Source organism: Naumovozyma dairenensis, chromosome 3 (assembly GCF_000227115.2).
Source record: "Naumovozyma dairenensis CBS 421 chromosome 3, complete genome".
In the NCBI taxonomy this organism is placed as follows: domain Eukaryota; kingdom Fungi; phylum Ascomycota; class Saccharomycetes; order Saccharomycetales; family Saccharomycetaceae; genus Naumovozyma; species Naumovozyma dairenensis.
The window spans coordinates 538,768-554,198 of NC_016481.1; the positions used below are offsets into that span (position 1 = coordinate 538,768).

General features: G+C 34.7%; 6 protein-coding genes and 1 non-coding gene across 7 annotated transcripts; 2 read left to right on the plus strand and 5 right to left on the minus strand.

The window, feature by feature from the left end:
- Positions 1–260: 260 nt before the first annotated feature.
- NOC3 (Noc3p) lies at positions 261–2,252 on the minus strand (the record flags this gene model as incomplete). The annotated part of the gene is made up of 1 exon (XM_003669091.1): positions 261–2,252. The coding sequence occupies one exon, from the start codon at positions 2,250–2,252 to the stop codon at positions 261–263; it is 1,992 nt and encodes a 663-aa protein (XP_003669139.1).
- Positions 2,253–2,945: 693 nt separating this feature from the next.
- SAG1 (Sag1p) lies at positions 2,946–4,865 on the minus strand (the record flags this gene model as incomplete). Its single annotated transcript, XM_003669092.1, has 1 exon — positions 2,946–4,865. The coding sequence occupies one exon, from the start codon at positions 4,863–4,865 to the stop codon at positions 2,946–2,948; it is 1,920 nt and encodes a 639-aa protein (XP_003669140.1).
- Positions 4,866–6,533: 1,668 nt separating this feature from the next.
- CMS1 (Cms1p) lies at positions 6,534–7,409 on the minus strand (the record flags this gene model as incomplete). Its single annotated transcript, XM_003669093.1, has 1 exon — positions 6,534–7,409. The coding sequence occupies one exon, from the start codon at positions 7,407–7,409 to the stop codon at positions 6,534–6,536; it is 876 nt and encodes a 291-aa protein (XP_003669141.1).
- A 269-nt stretch (positions 7,410–7,678) lies between these two features.
- NDAI0Ctrna1T lies at positions 7,679–7,751 on the minus strand. Its single transcript has one exon. It is a non-coding gene; the product is annotated as a tRNA-Thr (tRNA).
- Positions 7,752–10,835: 3,084 nt separating this feature from the next.
- Positions 10,836–11,885, plus strand: NSE1 (Smc5-Smc6 complex subunit NSE1; the record flags this gene model as incomplete). The annotated part of the gene is made up of 1 exon (XM_003669094.1): positions 10,836–11,885. The coding sequence occupies one exon, from the start codon at positions 10,836–10,838 to the stop codon at positions 11,883–11,885; it is 1,050 nt and encodes a 349-aa protein (XP_003669142.1).
- A 494-nt stretch (positions 11,886–12,379) lies between these two features.
- Positions 12,380–12,976, plus strand: RLP24 (ATPase-activating ribosome biosynthesis protein; the record flags this gene model as incomplete). Its single annotated transcript, XM_003669095.1, has 1 exon — positions 12,380–12,976. One exon carries the CDS (start codon positions 12,380–12,382, stop codon positions 12,974–12,976), a length of 597 nt encoding a protein of 198 aa, XP_003669143.1.
- A 212-nt stretch (positions 12,977–13,188) lies between these two features.
- NDAI0C02410 (uncharacterized protein) lies at positions 13,189–13,665 on the minus strand (the record flags this gene model as incomplete). The annotated part of the gene is made up of 1 exon (XM_003669096.1): positions 13,189–13,665. The coding sequence occupies one exon, from the start codon at positions 13,663–13,665 to the stop codon at positions 13,189–13,191; it is 477 nt and encodes a 158-aa protein (XP_003669144.1).
- Positions 13,666–15,431: the final 1,766 nt, after the last annotated feature.

Sequence of the window (15,431 nt, forward strand, 5' to 3'; positions counted from 1 at the left end):
AGAAAGTTGGCTTTACTTTGCCATGGATGCTTATCAATACGATTCACGATTGGCTTGGATTAATGTGTACCTTCTTATTAATGTTATTCTGAAATCCGTATTTTTCAAGCAATTATTGAAAGCTAACGCTTTTTCACTTGAAAATATATAATTGTTGTCATGTAATGGGCAAGATATCAAGACATTATGAAATTATTCGCGAATCTGATAGTCCTTTAAGCTACATATCTACTATACACTCCTCTATAAATTACACGCTATCATTTCGAATATTCCTTCGATCTTGTTCCTAAGGAACGTACACCCTTCACGACAGTCGGACAGTAATGCTTTGTAAGAATAGTATGTTCCCATAACGTGGCAGCATCTGGATTACTTCTTGACACTACATCTGTTTCCATGTTAAAATTACCATTCGCTATCCTATCTTCGGTGGAATATAACCCACATAATTCTGGATATTTATTCATTAATTTATCAATGAATTTTAACAATGCAATTGTGGTCTTCTCGGGAGTATGTTGCATACACGTATATAGACGCTTTGTATATGCAGCAGCTCTTTGTTTACTTCCAGATTTTGATCTGAAGAAGACATGATCAAGCGCCTTCAATAAAAGTTCGGCCTTCGTAGAAACATTAACAGAAGGTTTAATTATTTCATTATTTAATGGATCTGCCAGCCTTAATGATTTATACGACAATTCTATGTCTGCGTCAAGGGAAACATATGGTAATATTGAGTACAGGGCATCAGCGAATGTCGTAAGATCAATACTAATTTTCATATTGCTATTATTTGAGACGATTGAAAATGCACTGACTATACACAACAACACCTTGCGCACTTCTTCAGGGGACAGGCTATCTAGTTCAGTATCATTAATGATTTCTTTCATTATCACCAAAAAATCACCTAAAAGGTCAAAATTTGCCATATTACCGAACTTAGCCAGACCCTCCAGGACAGGGCCTATCAATTTCACAGATTTATTCCTTAGGATATTAAGATATAATGCCAAAACACTTTTTAGAATTTGGGATTGATTTTTTTCCCTTTCTTCGGCAGAAACAACCTGTTCAGCTTGTTCCATTTCCTTTTCAATTTCTTTCATCTCCTTTCTCATTTTTCTTTGTTTTTTAGACAAATGGACTCTATCCTTCTTCTTGAGTTTCATTGGAGTTAAGCTGTCATCGTCTTTTGTATTAGGATCATAGTCATGCAGGACATCTAAAGAAAGCAACATATTCAGTACAGATTCTTCTATATTATAGTTTCTCACTTTCATAATCTTGCACAATATTCTTACAATATCTAAGGAAATTCCACCTTCATCATCAGCATTAAACAAGCCCTCGATCGTTTCGATAGCTTGATGGGCAATGGGATCAGCGGCTAGATTTGGTTTACAAATTCTACGAAGAATTAATGTAAATATGTCAGCTCTGAAATTGAAATGTGAGGCATTGGAAATAATACGAAGAGCAGCTTGTGTGGCCAAAACACCAAGGTTTACTTTAATAGATGTATCATTATTGGCTACTCTAGACAAATTCTTTAATATTTCGACATAGCTTTTATAATTTTGGACCAAGTTTTGTTCGAAAGTTCTTAATTTCGCAACTTCCTTCGAGATTTTTTCTTTCTTTTCTAGGTCGGTAAGAGGTCTGATTCTATAACCTGGGATGATACTATTAAACACTGGAACCAAGGCTAAGATTGAAAATTTCGCAGTGTTTGGATTCCTCGAACCTGCCATTTTACAGAGTCTTGTAAGCGCCATTGTATTTTCTTCAGGATCTTCCATGATCTTTTCAACAAGATCCGCTATATCCTCCTTTAATTCAATGATTCTCTCTTCTGTATCTTCCTCTTCATCACTTGATTGCGATTCATCCAGCTCTGCGTCAGGTTGTTCATTTATTTCTAGGTTCGTTTCCTTCTGCTGGTGTATATCCTTTTTCTTTGTTTGTTTAACTAGGTTCCTTTCAACTTTCCCATTAATTTTGATAGGAAGCCCTTCAACCATGTCTTCTTCAACGTCCTTAATTTTCCTTGGAACTAGCTCATAGTCTTGTTCTTCATCATCCCATGCCTTCTTCGGTATAGCCACAGTAGACTCGTAGATCATGGAATCAGATAATTCTCCTGCATCTTCAAAAGTACCACTTTCCAACAAAGCATCTTCTTGTCTTCTTTTTTTGTTAGTTCTTTCCAAGATAGCTTCCTGAGATCTCTTTTTTCTTGCCATTGTGTCACAGTTTACAATTGTTTTCTTAATATGCCAACTATACACAAAAAGATGAGAGCCTTCTTAGAAATTCAAGAATGTAGAAGAGAGCCTTATATTTGTCGATGAGATGAGCTAAGCTAAGCTATTTTCCAGGTTTTTCAGATAGCTGACATCAAAAAAATTTTCATTTTTCAGAGCTAACGTTACCGCGGAGAAAAAAACGTTTACGATCAAACTCTCAGGAAAGGATATAATGATAGACTGTGTCATTTTGTTAGTGCGTCGCCAGCATAGTATTGGTATTTTTGGGTTGTATACACCATTGGTAGTGACTACCATATAATGTTAGCATACAAATATCCGACCATCAACTATTCAGATAGCTATTCAGAACTCTAATGCATATTAGTTCTGGCGAGCTTCTTACTCGGCTGCTTAAGAAGCAAAAATAACATTGAAAGGGCGATTATAAAAGAAAAATAGTTGAACGATGAAATAATAAATTAATACGATAAATTGATTAAGCCCATAAAGGTGATATGGAATATTTATATAGTTAAACAGACATATATATAGATACGCATATATATTAAAAGAAGGTGGAATTTTCCATCGTCACCATGTAAAGAACAAATATGAAAAAGGATGGTTCATTAAAAAACCATCTTAGACCGACCATACTGAAACGATACGAAGTTGAGCTAATTCAGATCATAATAAGAAGAATGAAATAAAGGTGACGAACATAGTCAACAAACTACTAGATTGTAAACTAGAAGCTAAGCCTTCGAACGCTGAAATGGTTAGCGGAGTGCTGACTTCCAAGGAGAAAGGTTGCAATGGTTTTGAAGTAGGAGTAGACATTGTGGATGAATACATATACATAGAAGATGGGGATGAAGTAGTGACTTTGCTATTTGAGGCAACTGGTACACTTGTGATGGTTGTGGTTTCATTAAACGGACTGCTAGATGGAGAACTTTCAGTTGGAGTTATGTTAGAGACGGTAGTGACAACAGTAGTTTCTTTCAAAGGTGGAGTATTGCTGGATGTCGTTGATGATAATGATAATGACTGAACGGTATTAGTAGATGGAAATGAAGCTGTATTCCCTGTTTCTGTACATCCGCCTGAACAAGATGTCAATATAGAAGTTGTTGTGTTGGAATATGTCTTGGTGATGATAGTATTTGGAAAGACAGTCGTAGGGGATGGAGTTTCGACATGGATGATGACCTCTGGAGTGGAAATACTGCCGGTACCAATAGTGAATGTAGTATCGGTAGAGTAGGTAGTAGTAAAAGACCAGTCCAACCAGTAGTAGTGGTAGTAGTGGTGGCAACGCTGGTGCTTGGTGTTTCGACATGGATGATGACCTCTGGAGTGGAAATACTGTCGGTACCAATAGTGAATGTAGTGTCGGTAGAGTAGGTAGTAGTAAAAGAACCAGTCCAACCAGTAGTAGTGGTAGTAGTGGTGGCAACGCTGGTGCTTGGTGTTTCGACATGGATGATGACCTCTGGAGTGGAAATACTGTCGGTACCAATAGTGAATGTAGTATCGGTAGAGTAGGTAGTAGTAAAAGAACCAGTCCAACCAGTAGTAGTGGTAGTGGTGGTGGCAGGCATTTGTTTTAGATGATGCTAGGGCAGAGGCGGAATTATAACCGTCAACAATGATATATTCAGTGGTCGCAGAGTACTCAGTGGTATAAATAGTCGAAGCCACAGTATCACTACAAGAATAGGTCAGTTCAATGTATTGGTCTATAGTATTAACACCTTCTTCGAGAGATTGTAGTGCATTAACCCACAACATCTCTCCTGGACTGGCTTGGCCCATTGTGATCATCAAGTTGCTACCATAACAAACAACATCCGCACTTGCATCTTCGTAATCTTCAGGGAAAAACCAATCGTTGAACTTACTTGATTTATAAACTTGAACACTCGAACAATCTACATCGTGACCTGACCCATTTGTATCAAAATTAATATTTTCGGTACCTCCAAGTAAATAACCATTTGGACATTTCATTGCTAAATAATAGTTTTCTAGACTATCTTTAGTTGTGGAACGAGCCATAGAATAAGACCCAAGAGGAAATGAAGCGGCATCAAATGTTATAGGGGCAGATAAGTCATTCATTAATGGAACATCCATAGTACCAGATTTAAAGTAGGCGGCATTCGCTAATTCATATTGGTATGCAGAATCACCACTACTGAAACTTAAACCAATGTCGATAGAACCTGAGATTGAAGAATAGGACGACAGATCTGTTGAAGCCGTACAAGTTAAAATTGAAGCTTCTTTGTCATAGGATGCTTGTTGCAAGGCCGTACACTGGAAAGCCTTGGTCCCATCATTTAAAGAGACATCGTAATATTTGCTATTATCGGAGAATTTAATACGATAGACATATGGCATAGATATACTGAACTCGTCCCCTTTGATAATAGATGACGAATCTGGGATAGAGAAATCAAACTTAGCGTCCCAGCCTTCATTTGGATAATGTACAGACGACAATGCACTGTACTCTAGATTTGAATATTGAATATTTGAAATTTCTTTTGAAGAAGTTAAAGTTAATATACTTAACCACAACAATATAGCGGATTGTAGCATTTCTGTCAGTAGTTGTAAGTAGTTATTTTTGGAGATTCTCTATTCATAGAAACAATGCTCACAAAAAAAATGAAAACTGAAGCATTTTAGAATAGCTCACTTTTATACTTCATCAAAAGATAGGGATCCACATGATTTATTGCCATTATCCCTCTTTAAGGCCTCTCCCTATTGGGAAAAATTGATGTATTATGTTAGATGATCAAACAATGGGCTCTGTTGTTGGCGTTTCCCAATGATGCATGAAGGAAAAGTTGGATGTAGCTCTTAAGGGACCTTCTTAAATTTGAGGTTTCGAAGTTCTGACACACAGAGAAGTTTAATGGCAAATAAGTAATAGGATCTGTAGATTAGCTACGAACTACTAGTTTCAGAAGATGCATAGTACACCTTACCTTTCTCGAAGTTGATGTGTGTAAATATCTACATCATTTAACGTGTACACTATGAGATCGTCAGAGAACACAGATGTGGGTAGCTATGTGCAGGTAAGGAACCCTGAGGAACCTAGATACATAGGTATGTGCATTGGTACCGGATAGGCATCAACTAGTTGTTCCGCAAGCAATTGAGACGTTCGTTCTCAGAAAAAGAGGTCAAATACTTTGATGATATTGTCAGATCGTCCTGGATTTCATGTCCAGTTTCCTAATTAGGCCAACAATAGGGAACCGCTCAGACAATCTCCAAGAAAGATAAACATAGATGATGCAAATAGAACCATCGCTATAAGCAAAGGTCCTTACATAAGAAGGAGAGAGCTTCGAAACGAGCTCTTGAGGAACTTAAAGAACCTTCTATTTGGAAACTCATTTCCCAGATTTGGAAACTCATTTCCCAGTTTGTTCAAAGAAAAAGGATGTGGCAAGTTGTAACGCTACTATACTTATGTCGGTAGACTTGAATATTATGTCCATAAGGTAGAATACACAATGAGGTTTTACATAAAACCTGTTCTTAGTTATTAGAGACTTCTACGTTCCCAAAGTTTATTAATGGGATGGGACTCGGCAGATTGAAAATAGCACGTAGAATCATTGTTGCTTCAATTATGTATACGTTCCATTTTCTTAGAATAAGGTTTAAGTAGGGAGTAAACTACATTTAATAGTCCTTAATGGGGTGATTGCCACTTCCTCTACAGCATGAGCCTCCCTATTAGAATACGGGATCCTTATTCAGTTAATGCGTAAAACTGCTTTAACATATACAAACAAAATATTAGCACTCCATAACTCTAGTAATAATTCATCTATAAGGATAATTCTGATATCATTTCTAACTTGCAGTAGTTGTCTTCTTTTTTAACGATGTGATCCGTATATTCGCTATAGATTAATTATGTGACCTCTACGTAGGATATTCTATATACGTCACATAAACTGCGACTAAAAGTGCTTTGAATGAAAGTCGCGCCTCGAGAATTTTGGACATTTCAAAATGAGTTCGTTCGGATCTGTACTTTTTTTTGGGCTATGGAAATGAATGATAGTAGCTTAATCTCACGGCAGATGATTTATTAAACAATTTAGAAATATAGAACTAACCAGGTCGATAATTATATGTCGATATGGGCCTATTAAGAGTTTAATTATATTTAACATCCAAATAAGGAAATGTTATAATACTATTGTTAACAACGTTTTGTGTATATTTATAATGAATAATCTAGTATAACAAAATTTTTACTGAACTTTTCTTCTCCAGAAATAGTTTCAATACTTTACAAAGAACGGCAGTATTTTCATTTGAAAGGATGGAATTCTTCTTCATATCTAAATAGCTTGCGTCAATTATTATATCTAATTTATCTTTTCCTTGGAAAAGGACTTCAGTAGCTTCCAATATGTTTAGCATCCTCGTCGGAGTAGCCACGAAGTATTTAAGGTTTTGATTCTTTTTATTCTTCTTATCTTTAAAAATATTCTCGACAGTTTCTATATCATCTTTTAATTTATTCTTAGCAAATAATTTGATAGCCATTTTGCTTCCACCAACACTTCTACATACGTCAGCCACCCTGAGGTTAGACATAGACAATATAACCGTTTTTGGAGATTTGGAAAATTGAGCCAAAAAAGTTGGGAAATTAACTAGGTTACGATCCATTGAATCGAACTTAGCAGTAGAGATAAAGTCAGTCTTCTTAAAATATAAATCGTTTAATTCCAGTGCACTTAGGTCCGGATTCTTCTCACGGATCAAAGTAGCAAAATATTCGATTATTAACTCAGAGGAACCCAATGGAAGCGATTTCAACTGTTGGATTTGGTAAGCCACTTGTTCTTTCTTTTTTTGATGTAATTTTGAATTTTTCAATTTTTTCTGACGTTTAGATATATGTTTATCATCTCCATCATCAGTAACATTATTGTCCACATCCTGTGAAGATGGTTCTCTGTCTCTTACAGAACTTAATAAGTTTGACTCATCTGCGGCTTTTAATGATCTTTTCTTTTCGTTGAGTATTTCTTCATCTTGAAGTTCGATTTTATCTTCATAATCATACAATAGTCCATCGTCTAAATCATCAGGGTTCGACATTATAATAAAAGTAGATGTTTGATTATTAGTTATTTTTCTTATCCCAACCAAATATTTGTTCAATAGGATCAGATAGAGAATAATCACTTATAAGGGAACATTTATCCTTATACGTAGTTAACGTGTCTTCTGTATGAACGATCAGAAACTCATTCAAAGTGTAGCCCTTCTCTGCTTACTCGGACTATTTGCGACTCATCGAAGTAACTTTTTAAAATATTTTTCAGGAAAAAATTTTTGGGTTAAAAGAAATTGATATTCAAAAAAAATGCTTCCAATCGGATTTGAACCGATGATCTCCACATTACTAGTGTGGCGCCTTACCAACTTGGCCATAGAAGCTCTTTTTCTTATTTCTGTTGTATTGAGGGCTCGGATCAGTGCGGTTTCAGTGGCGAGATACTAAAGTTAAATACTTAATATAAAGACTTGCAGTGGAAGCGACTTCTTAAGTATGCGAGTATCTGCTTAATTCAATTATCGTTATTCTTCTTGTCCTATTTAGTATATAATTATAAACATATATAATTATTAAGGACATAGTATTGGGATCTTATTAAGATCATCTTACTCGATATTTATACGTTTCTAAAACGTGTTTATTATCGAGGATTCTAGTATACAATTCTGTCGATCAGTTTGGCTTATTCAACTTCATTAGTTATTTCCTCAATGGGTAATTTCATGTATTGTGATTGGGTGTGCATCATGTTTCAAGTTAGTTCATGTTTCAAGTTAGTTCAAGTTAGTTCATGTTTCAAGTTAGTTATTCTATATCGGATGCGGCACTCGTATACCGAGATGCAATGGTAGGGGAAATCCGGTTATTGATATCGGATAGCGGGTTAATCGAGTTTGACCTAAAGTAGTGATTTCACAATACCAAAATTTCGGTAAATTATGGATCGGGTTATATATTAGAATAGAAACTTCTTAAAAATAGTACTCTTAGGTGATTCCGGTTAGTTTCTTTATATAGTATAAACAATTGTCGGAATTATATGTATCTGGCACATAGTGTACAGGCACGTGGTTTCGTACAACACGATATATGTTTTCTATATAAGAAAAGTTTTATTCCATATGTAAAGTGTACAATATATATATATTACTCTCCTGTAATAGGAGGAGGAGGAGCAATCCTGCAACGAATCTACCTGTAAGGTCAGATCCTGCAGTCTAAGATGCGTCCAATATATGGTTTAATATGTTATATCTCCTAAGAGACAATATTGCCTCGAATAACAATAACTACTAAAAAGATATAAAATAATTAACTGAAATACTTCTAATTCCAGTCCAACTTTCAGTCCTTTTATAATCTTTGGAAAATAGTTCTTCTACAACTTTTCTTCCTCACGTGTCTATAACTTTTCTCTCGTCAATAATCTTTCCTACTAGCTACTACTTTCTTTAACACACCTATAATACTTAACTTGGATAATGCTCGAACAATATTCAAGATAAAGATACTATTAATATTCTATAGTAAAGGTCTAGACATCCAGTTTGGTACAACGTCTTCTATATCAGACACAAACTACTTACCAGATATGGAAGGAACGCGAGTGAGTACTGGCACGACGCGACGCGATTGATGAATACCAAATTACTCAATCAATTCACATGCCAACGATAAAATTATGATCTCGTATTATCTATTCTACCATCGACAGGAATATAAATAGACCCATAACTCGAAGTATCGATTCTCTTTCTCCTGTTATTATTTTTATATTATTATTTTTATATACATTTTATTTACTATTTATTTTTAATAGAGCCGAACTCTTTTACACACATTAAAACGAGGATATTAAATGACTCTTATTATACTTCATATTTAGTAAGACCTTCCTTCCATTGACTCTTAGTTAGTTTCTTAACATAATTATGGCTTAGGATAATGTTAATGAAGAAGTAACTTAGTAAGTCAAACAAATTCTAGAAGTTCATCTGATATCTCGTTGAAGTCATGCATGCATAAAAACAAAAATTCATAATCATGAACACCGCTCCCAAAGTCCTTTCGATTAAGCTCCGCAGAACACTCTAATTACTTGTATGTTTGATTAGGAGAGACTAATCCAGAACGTCCGAGTCAACACTCAGCAGAACCACACAACTTAACCGACCCAATACATAACTCTTGTAGGCATGGCCGGCCGAATCCGTAAACATGGCAGCAATCAAAAACAATCTTAATAATAATAAGATAACACTTACGTCGCATTCGACTTAGTTCAACAAAAGATATTCAATCATAATTCAATAAACGTTATACAGCTACAAACATGTATGGTGCATAACGTAGTTCGGGTCATTACTCCGAACCTGGTAAACTTCATAACAATTCATAACTCACTTGACTGATCGCAACACATAAATTCTTATCTGTGATTACTCAAATAATAATAAAATAAAACATGCTTCTTTGTGACACTTTGGGCTGTCGCCAAAACTTCGTTATCCTGGTCGGATATCGTACATTTCCAGAATACAACAGGAATAGAGATTGAACGAAGATCAAATTCTATTATACTTCGATGTTTTAAGATGGGCTGTTTAATATATAACTATTTATCTATAGAGTAGATTAATATCTGTACTTTTTGCACCGTATTATTGAAACTAATTGCGAAAAATATATTACTACTTTTTGCATCTCTATTGTAAAATTCCCTTGCTGTTTAGTTTACGGCGAAATAACCTATACCAAATAGAAAAATGTTCTACATAGCCTGGCTAAAAGTGACCAGAACCTAAAGAATTAGATCTGAAAGACCATTTTTTAACTTATTATTTATTTTTCGTTTACCGAACTCATTGAATTCTTTTAGATTGGTAAGTATTGAACTTGTAAACTATTGGTTAGAAAACAAAAACTTTCAAGAACACATTTTATATATGGGAAGCCTATATTAAGATCATTTTAAACCAGATACTGGCATACAAATGGGTTATTTGGAAGGAATAATTAGTCCATAGAAGGTGTCATTGTAATTCTCATAAAATACCCTTACGCATAGTAAACCGAACAATCGTTTTATTGAGAGAGAAAATATATTTTTTATTTAAAAGAATTTTAAGAGAATCTTACGACAATTTTGACAATTAAATCATGGGCAGTATACGTTTTGAATGGGTCTTTAACCTTATAACTATACTTAGATAACCTCGATAGATTTTTTATAAGTTTACCCGGTACCCAACAAAAAAGTTGACGCGTATTGTATCGCGAAAAATAATAGAATAGACAATAACAACAGCTTTGGTGGAAAAGTATTGCCCTAATGACAGCAGTCTAGCTTAGACTACACTAAAGTCTGATACGATACAGTTTCTCTCTCCATGTTCTCTCATTGCGACTGACCTTCCTTTTTTAGCAGTTCTATTTAACAAACCAGTCATACTATTGAAAAAAGAATGTCTGTTATTGAACCACAGCAGGTATCTGTAGAGAGAGCATCCTTAACTAGTGATGAACTTTCGAGATATTTATTGCAATATATTTTATCAGCCAGAGGTGTGTGTCATGAAAATGCGCTAGTGTTAGCTTTGATGAGATTGAAAGTGGATTCCAACACTATTGACCCACAGTGGACAATATCTGATTGGTTGACTTGTTTGAATGATCATGTTAATAAAATTAACGTTAAATTGAACCCGCTAAGTTACAAGATCATTAGAATAAATCATGGTATTGGTAAAAATATTGTTTCTAATAAAAATAGACAGAACTTTGGGCTTTTTGAAACCGCCACTACCATGTCTAATAGAAGCGATGTTGACCAAGACGAAAATGGGAATTCTCATGTTATATTACCCGAAAGCAACAGATTCTATCTGTACGTTAATTTGACATCAAGTGAACAAACGAAATTAGCCACGAGATTTTCCCAAAAAGAAATAGAATTCGTTAAGTGGGCACTTCAAAAGTTTTGCGAGGAAGGTAATATCGTGAAGGATATTGGTTCTTTATCCACACCGTCATCGAACTTAATTATATCAGAAGTCCATAGAATAATTACTGGTGCTACTGGGAATAATAATTTACTGCGATGGAGCAGATACGTATCGTTTACAGTGGGATCTACCCAACTTCTGCAATATGAACATTTTACAGCCATAGAATTAGAGTCCATCTTGATAAAATTATGTGAATATAAATGGTTCTACAGAACTTCTCAGGGGGAATACGGTATGGATTTAAGGTGTTTAGCAGAGTTAGAAGATTATTTAGTGTCCACGTTTGGACTATCTAAATGTCAAAATTGTGATAAGATAGCCGTACAAGGTGTCATTTGTGGGAGTCAACATTGCCTTCCAAGCGATGATCGTAGTCAACTAGGAGAAGTTCCTACAGAACTTAGGATATGGCACATCGATTGCTTCCAACATTATATCTCACACGTTAGTAAAGAATGTGATGTATGCCGTCGTTCATTATTAGAAAATGGTGTATATATGGTCTAATATGATGCCTTTGGGTGTCTTTTACCGTTACAAGATTAGATAAGGTTATGTATTATACATTATTATAGCGAAAAAGAAAGATAGAACTCTTTTAAAACCTCATCCTTTTAACTAATCGCTGTCACTCACTACAACTAGTATAATTTTAATGTAATGGCTGATTATGGTTCAAGTTCCTTATAATTCCATTTAGTTTTCTTTCAAGAATCATTGGAATCCCAGATGTTGTACATTTTTAACCTGATATTATGTTACCGCTTCTTCGGAAAATTTTTTTCCTTTCGCATTTCTGAAATTTTCCAAAAATTTTCAGAACATTAATGGAGCTCATCTCATTAATTTTTTTTTATTATTTGCAAGAAAAATTAATTAATCTAGTTAATCGATGCCTGTATAACTTTAGTCAACACTATTTTTGTCTGTTATATCATTTATTATTGTGTTTCTTGATACCAAAATAAACATCTCCATATAATCACATTACACATACAACTATGAGAATCTACCAATGTCATTTTTGCTCATCTCCTGTTTATCCAGGTCATGGTATTATGTTTGTTCGTAATGATGCAAAAGAGTTTAGATTTTGTCGTTCTAAATGTCATAAATCATTTAAGCAACGTCGTAACCCACGTAAATTGAAATGGACCAAAGCATTTAGAAAGGCTGCCGGTAAAGAATTGGCTGTGGATTCTACTTTAACTTTTGCTCAAAGAAGAAATGTTCCAGTTAGATATAATAGAGAATTAGTTGCCACTACGTTGAAGGCAATGTCGAGAGTGGAAGAAATAAGACAAAAACGTGAAAGAGCGTTCTATAAGAATAGAATGAGAGGTAATAAAGAAAAGGACTTCTTAAGAGACAAGAAATTAGTCGAATCTAACCCTGAACTATTAAGAATTAGAGAAGTTGAAATTGCTAACAAATTGGCCAAAGAACAAGCAAGGGCTGAAATGGGTTCTGAAGAAGACGAAGAAGTTTCTGAAGAAGAAATGGATATTGATAGTGAAGAAGAGGAAGAAGAACAATTACAAAAGCAAAAGATTCTATTGAAAAACAAGAAGAGAAATTCAAAGAAAATTGCCTTTTAGATGCTAAAGAAAACAAAAGAAAAGTATTTTCTGTACTTTATTATTAACGATATAATCCTACACAAAAAATCTGTAACATAGCACATCATACATACATATACGTTTTTAATTTATTCAATTACAAATTCTAAGCAAGACTTAAAATTATCTAACTGTTTTAATTATTTTGTATCTTACATAATACGTTAAATAGAGAGGAACGTCCCCTCGCCTCATGGATTAGATAATTTGAGGAAATCAGCACCAATTGGGTCAGGTAAGAAGTTTCTTAAAGCTGTAACTTCTTCTAATCTTAATAACTCAATGGTAATAGCTTCAAAAATATTTGTACCTCTTCCGTTATTCCATATGCCGACTAATAAATCCAAAGCATCACCACTTTGAGGTATCCTTTTGCTTGCATTACTCCGATTACTGGCCTTCTTAATGAATGTTGATGCAAACAACCTTTCATTTACGTAAATATGGGCCCTAGTTCTCTCAGAAGTGGTTTGAAAATCGGGCAAATTGGTTACAATTAACTTACAGATATTATTGTTTCCTATCTCATCTTGACATGGTTCTATTTCTAACAACTGAACTATGCATCGTATCTTTGTTACTCTGCTAATATTAACCGGATTAGTTTCTTTGTTTATTACGTCTAAGTTTTCATTTAACTGTGATATCTCAACAACTAATCGACTCATCAAGTCTTTGCATAGTTCCTAGAAGGCAAAATGAAATAATGTATCCCTCAGATGTGTACACGTTATATGCACTCCCTATGATCTATGGAATGATTTTGGTACCGTACTATCCTTGCCTTCATACAGTTTGCCCTCCAATCTTGGGCTTTTGCCAGAATAACCGTTAACGTAAGCTAAATAACATATTTTAATATTAACGTCAATTCAGATAACCGAAATATTGAGAACTAACTTCAGTGGCGCTTCGCGGTGCCAGTAACGTTACAATATTTGTTGGCTAGGCCGCTATTTTCATTTCGCATCTTCTTCGTAATTCTATAACTTGTACACTATATATGCTACGTAAGTAAGTAAATATATGAATAAGGGATGACCGTCTGATAATTGGATAAGAGCAATATGTGTTTGAAGCACCCACTGCTTTCTTCTTCCTGGCATATTTGTGTTCAAACCAATTAAGAGGTGATTTACTACAAAAACATTCCTTCCAACCTTCTCAGAGTGTTATTCTACAAAAATCAATAGAATAGCGAGCTTATTTAACGGCTCTCCGCAATAGGTATTGAAAAGAAAGAAAGTGTCATGCAGATCTGAATAGCAAGTTAGTGTTAATTTTAGGTGATTTTTTACTCCCTTCTATCTACTTCGCTTTTTGTCGTAACATATATTCTAAAAAAATAAATATGGAAAATTTGCTGACGCATAAATAGGGGAGGGAGTAGAGAGATGTTTGCCCCCCTCACAAAATAAATTGCTCATGGAAAGTGACTGAAGAATTTCATTCTTTAGTGGAGTAAGATTGTTATCTTTATTTCAGAATTATAACGTAACTCCAGCTCTTCATGAAATTAGATAAGAATCTGTGAAAGCAATCTTTAGAAGTGCCACATGGGCTTCTAAATGATCCCAATGCCTTCTTCACATGTCATACACTTATACTAAACATATATAGTATATCTATCGACCCTAAGGAGGAGCTTACAAAATTTGAATCAGTTCTGTTAATTATAGTTGGAAAAGCTTAGATTTACACAAGCAATTCTTTCTTGTGAGGTCGAGTCAAAAAGTGCTATGCCTTCAAAAAAATTCTATTCAGATACGATTTCAGGAAAAAAGGAACACTACAATATTTTGGAAGTAAAAAAAGTCATTTCATTACAGAGAGCAGAGGAAGATCAACTGTCTACCTACATCGGGAGCTACATTATCCCAACCTTTCTTAACACAAAGGCATCTTACAACCTCTTTCCTAGAATAAGGTGTCCTCAAGAGTTCCCGATCCTATTTCCGCATTTTAACAAGGTTGAAGCAATCATTGTTCCTAATTTCTTTCTTTCTAGTGCCCACGTTTATTCAACCCGGAGCGAACCAGTATCCCTGAAGAAAAGCCCTATATTTACTTAGGAATCCATTTTACAAACGGAGTTTTGTCTGTCCAACAGCTACTTTGACAAACTTCATCCTTTTTCCGATCGAAACGATTTTACATTTGAAGAAACTTAATGTTACTAGAAGGTTATTTCGTGACTTCACCATATATCGGGGAAAGATATATGCGGAACTGACTTTGAGGGTTCTGTAATCAATCAAAATAATTACCAAATAGATGATTACTCCTTCAAAAAGGGCATTGAAACATGAGAAACCTAGGAGGATTATAAATCCTAGATATGTCTCCAAACACAGTTCTTGCGAAAGTCAAGAACCACCCAGAAATAAATAGTATAGAGCTGTGGAGAAAACAGAAGTAGTTAATGTATAATATG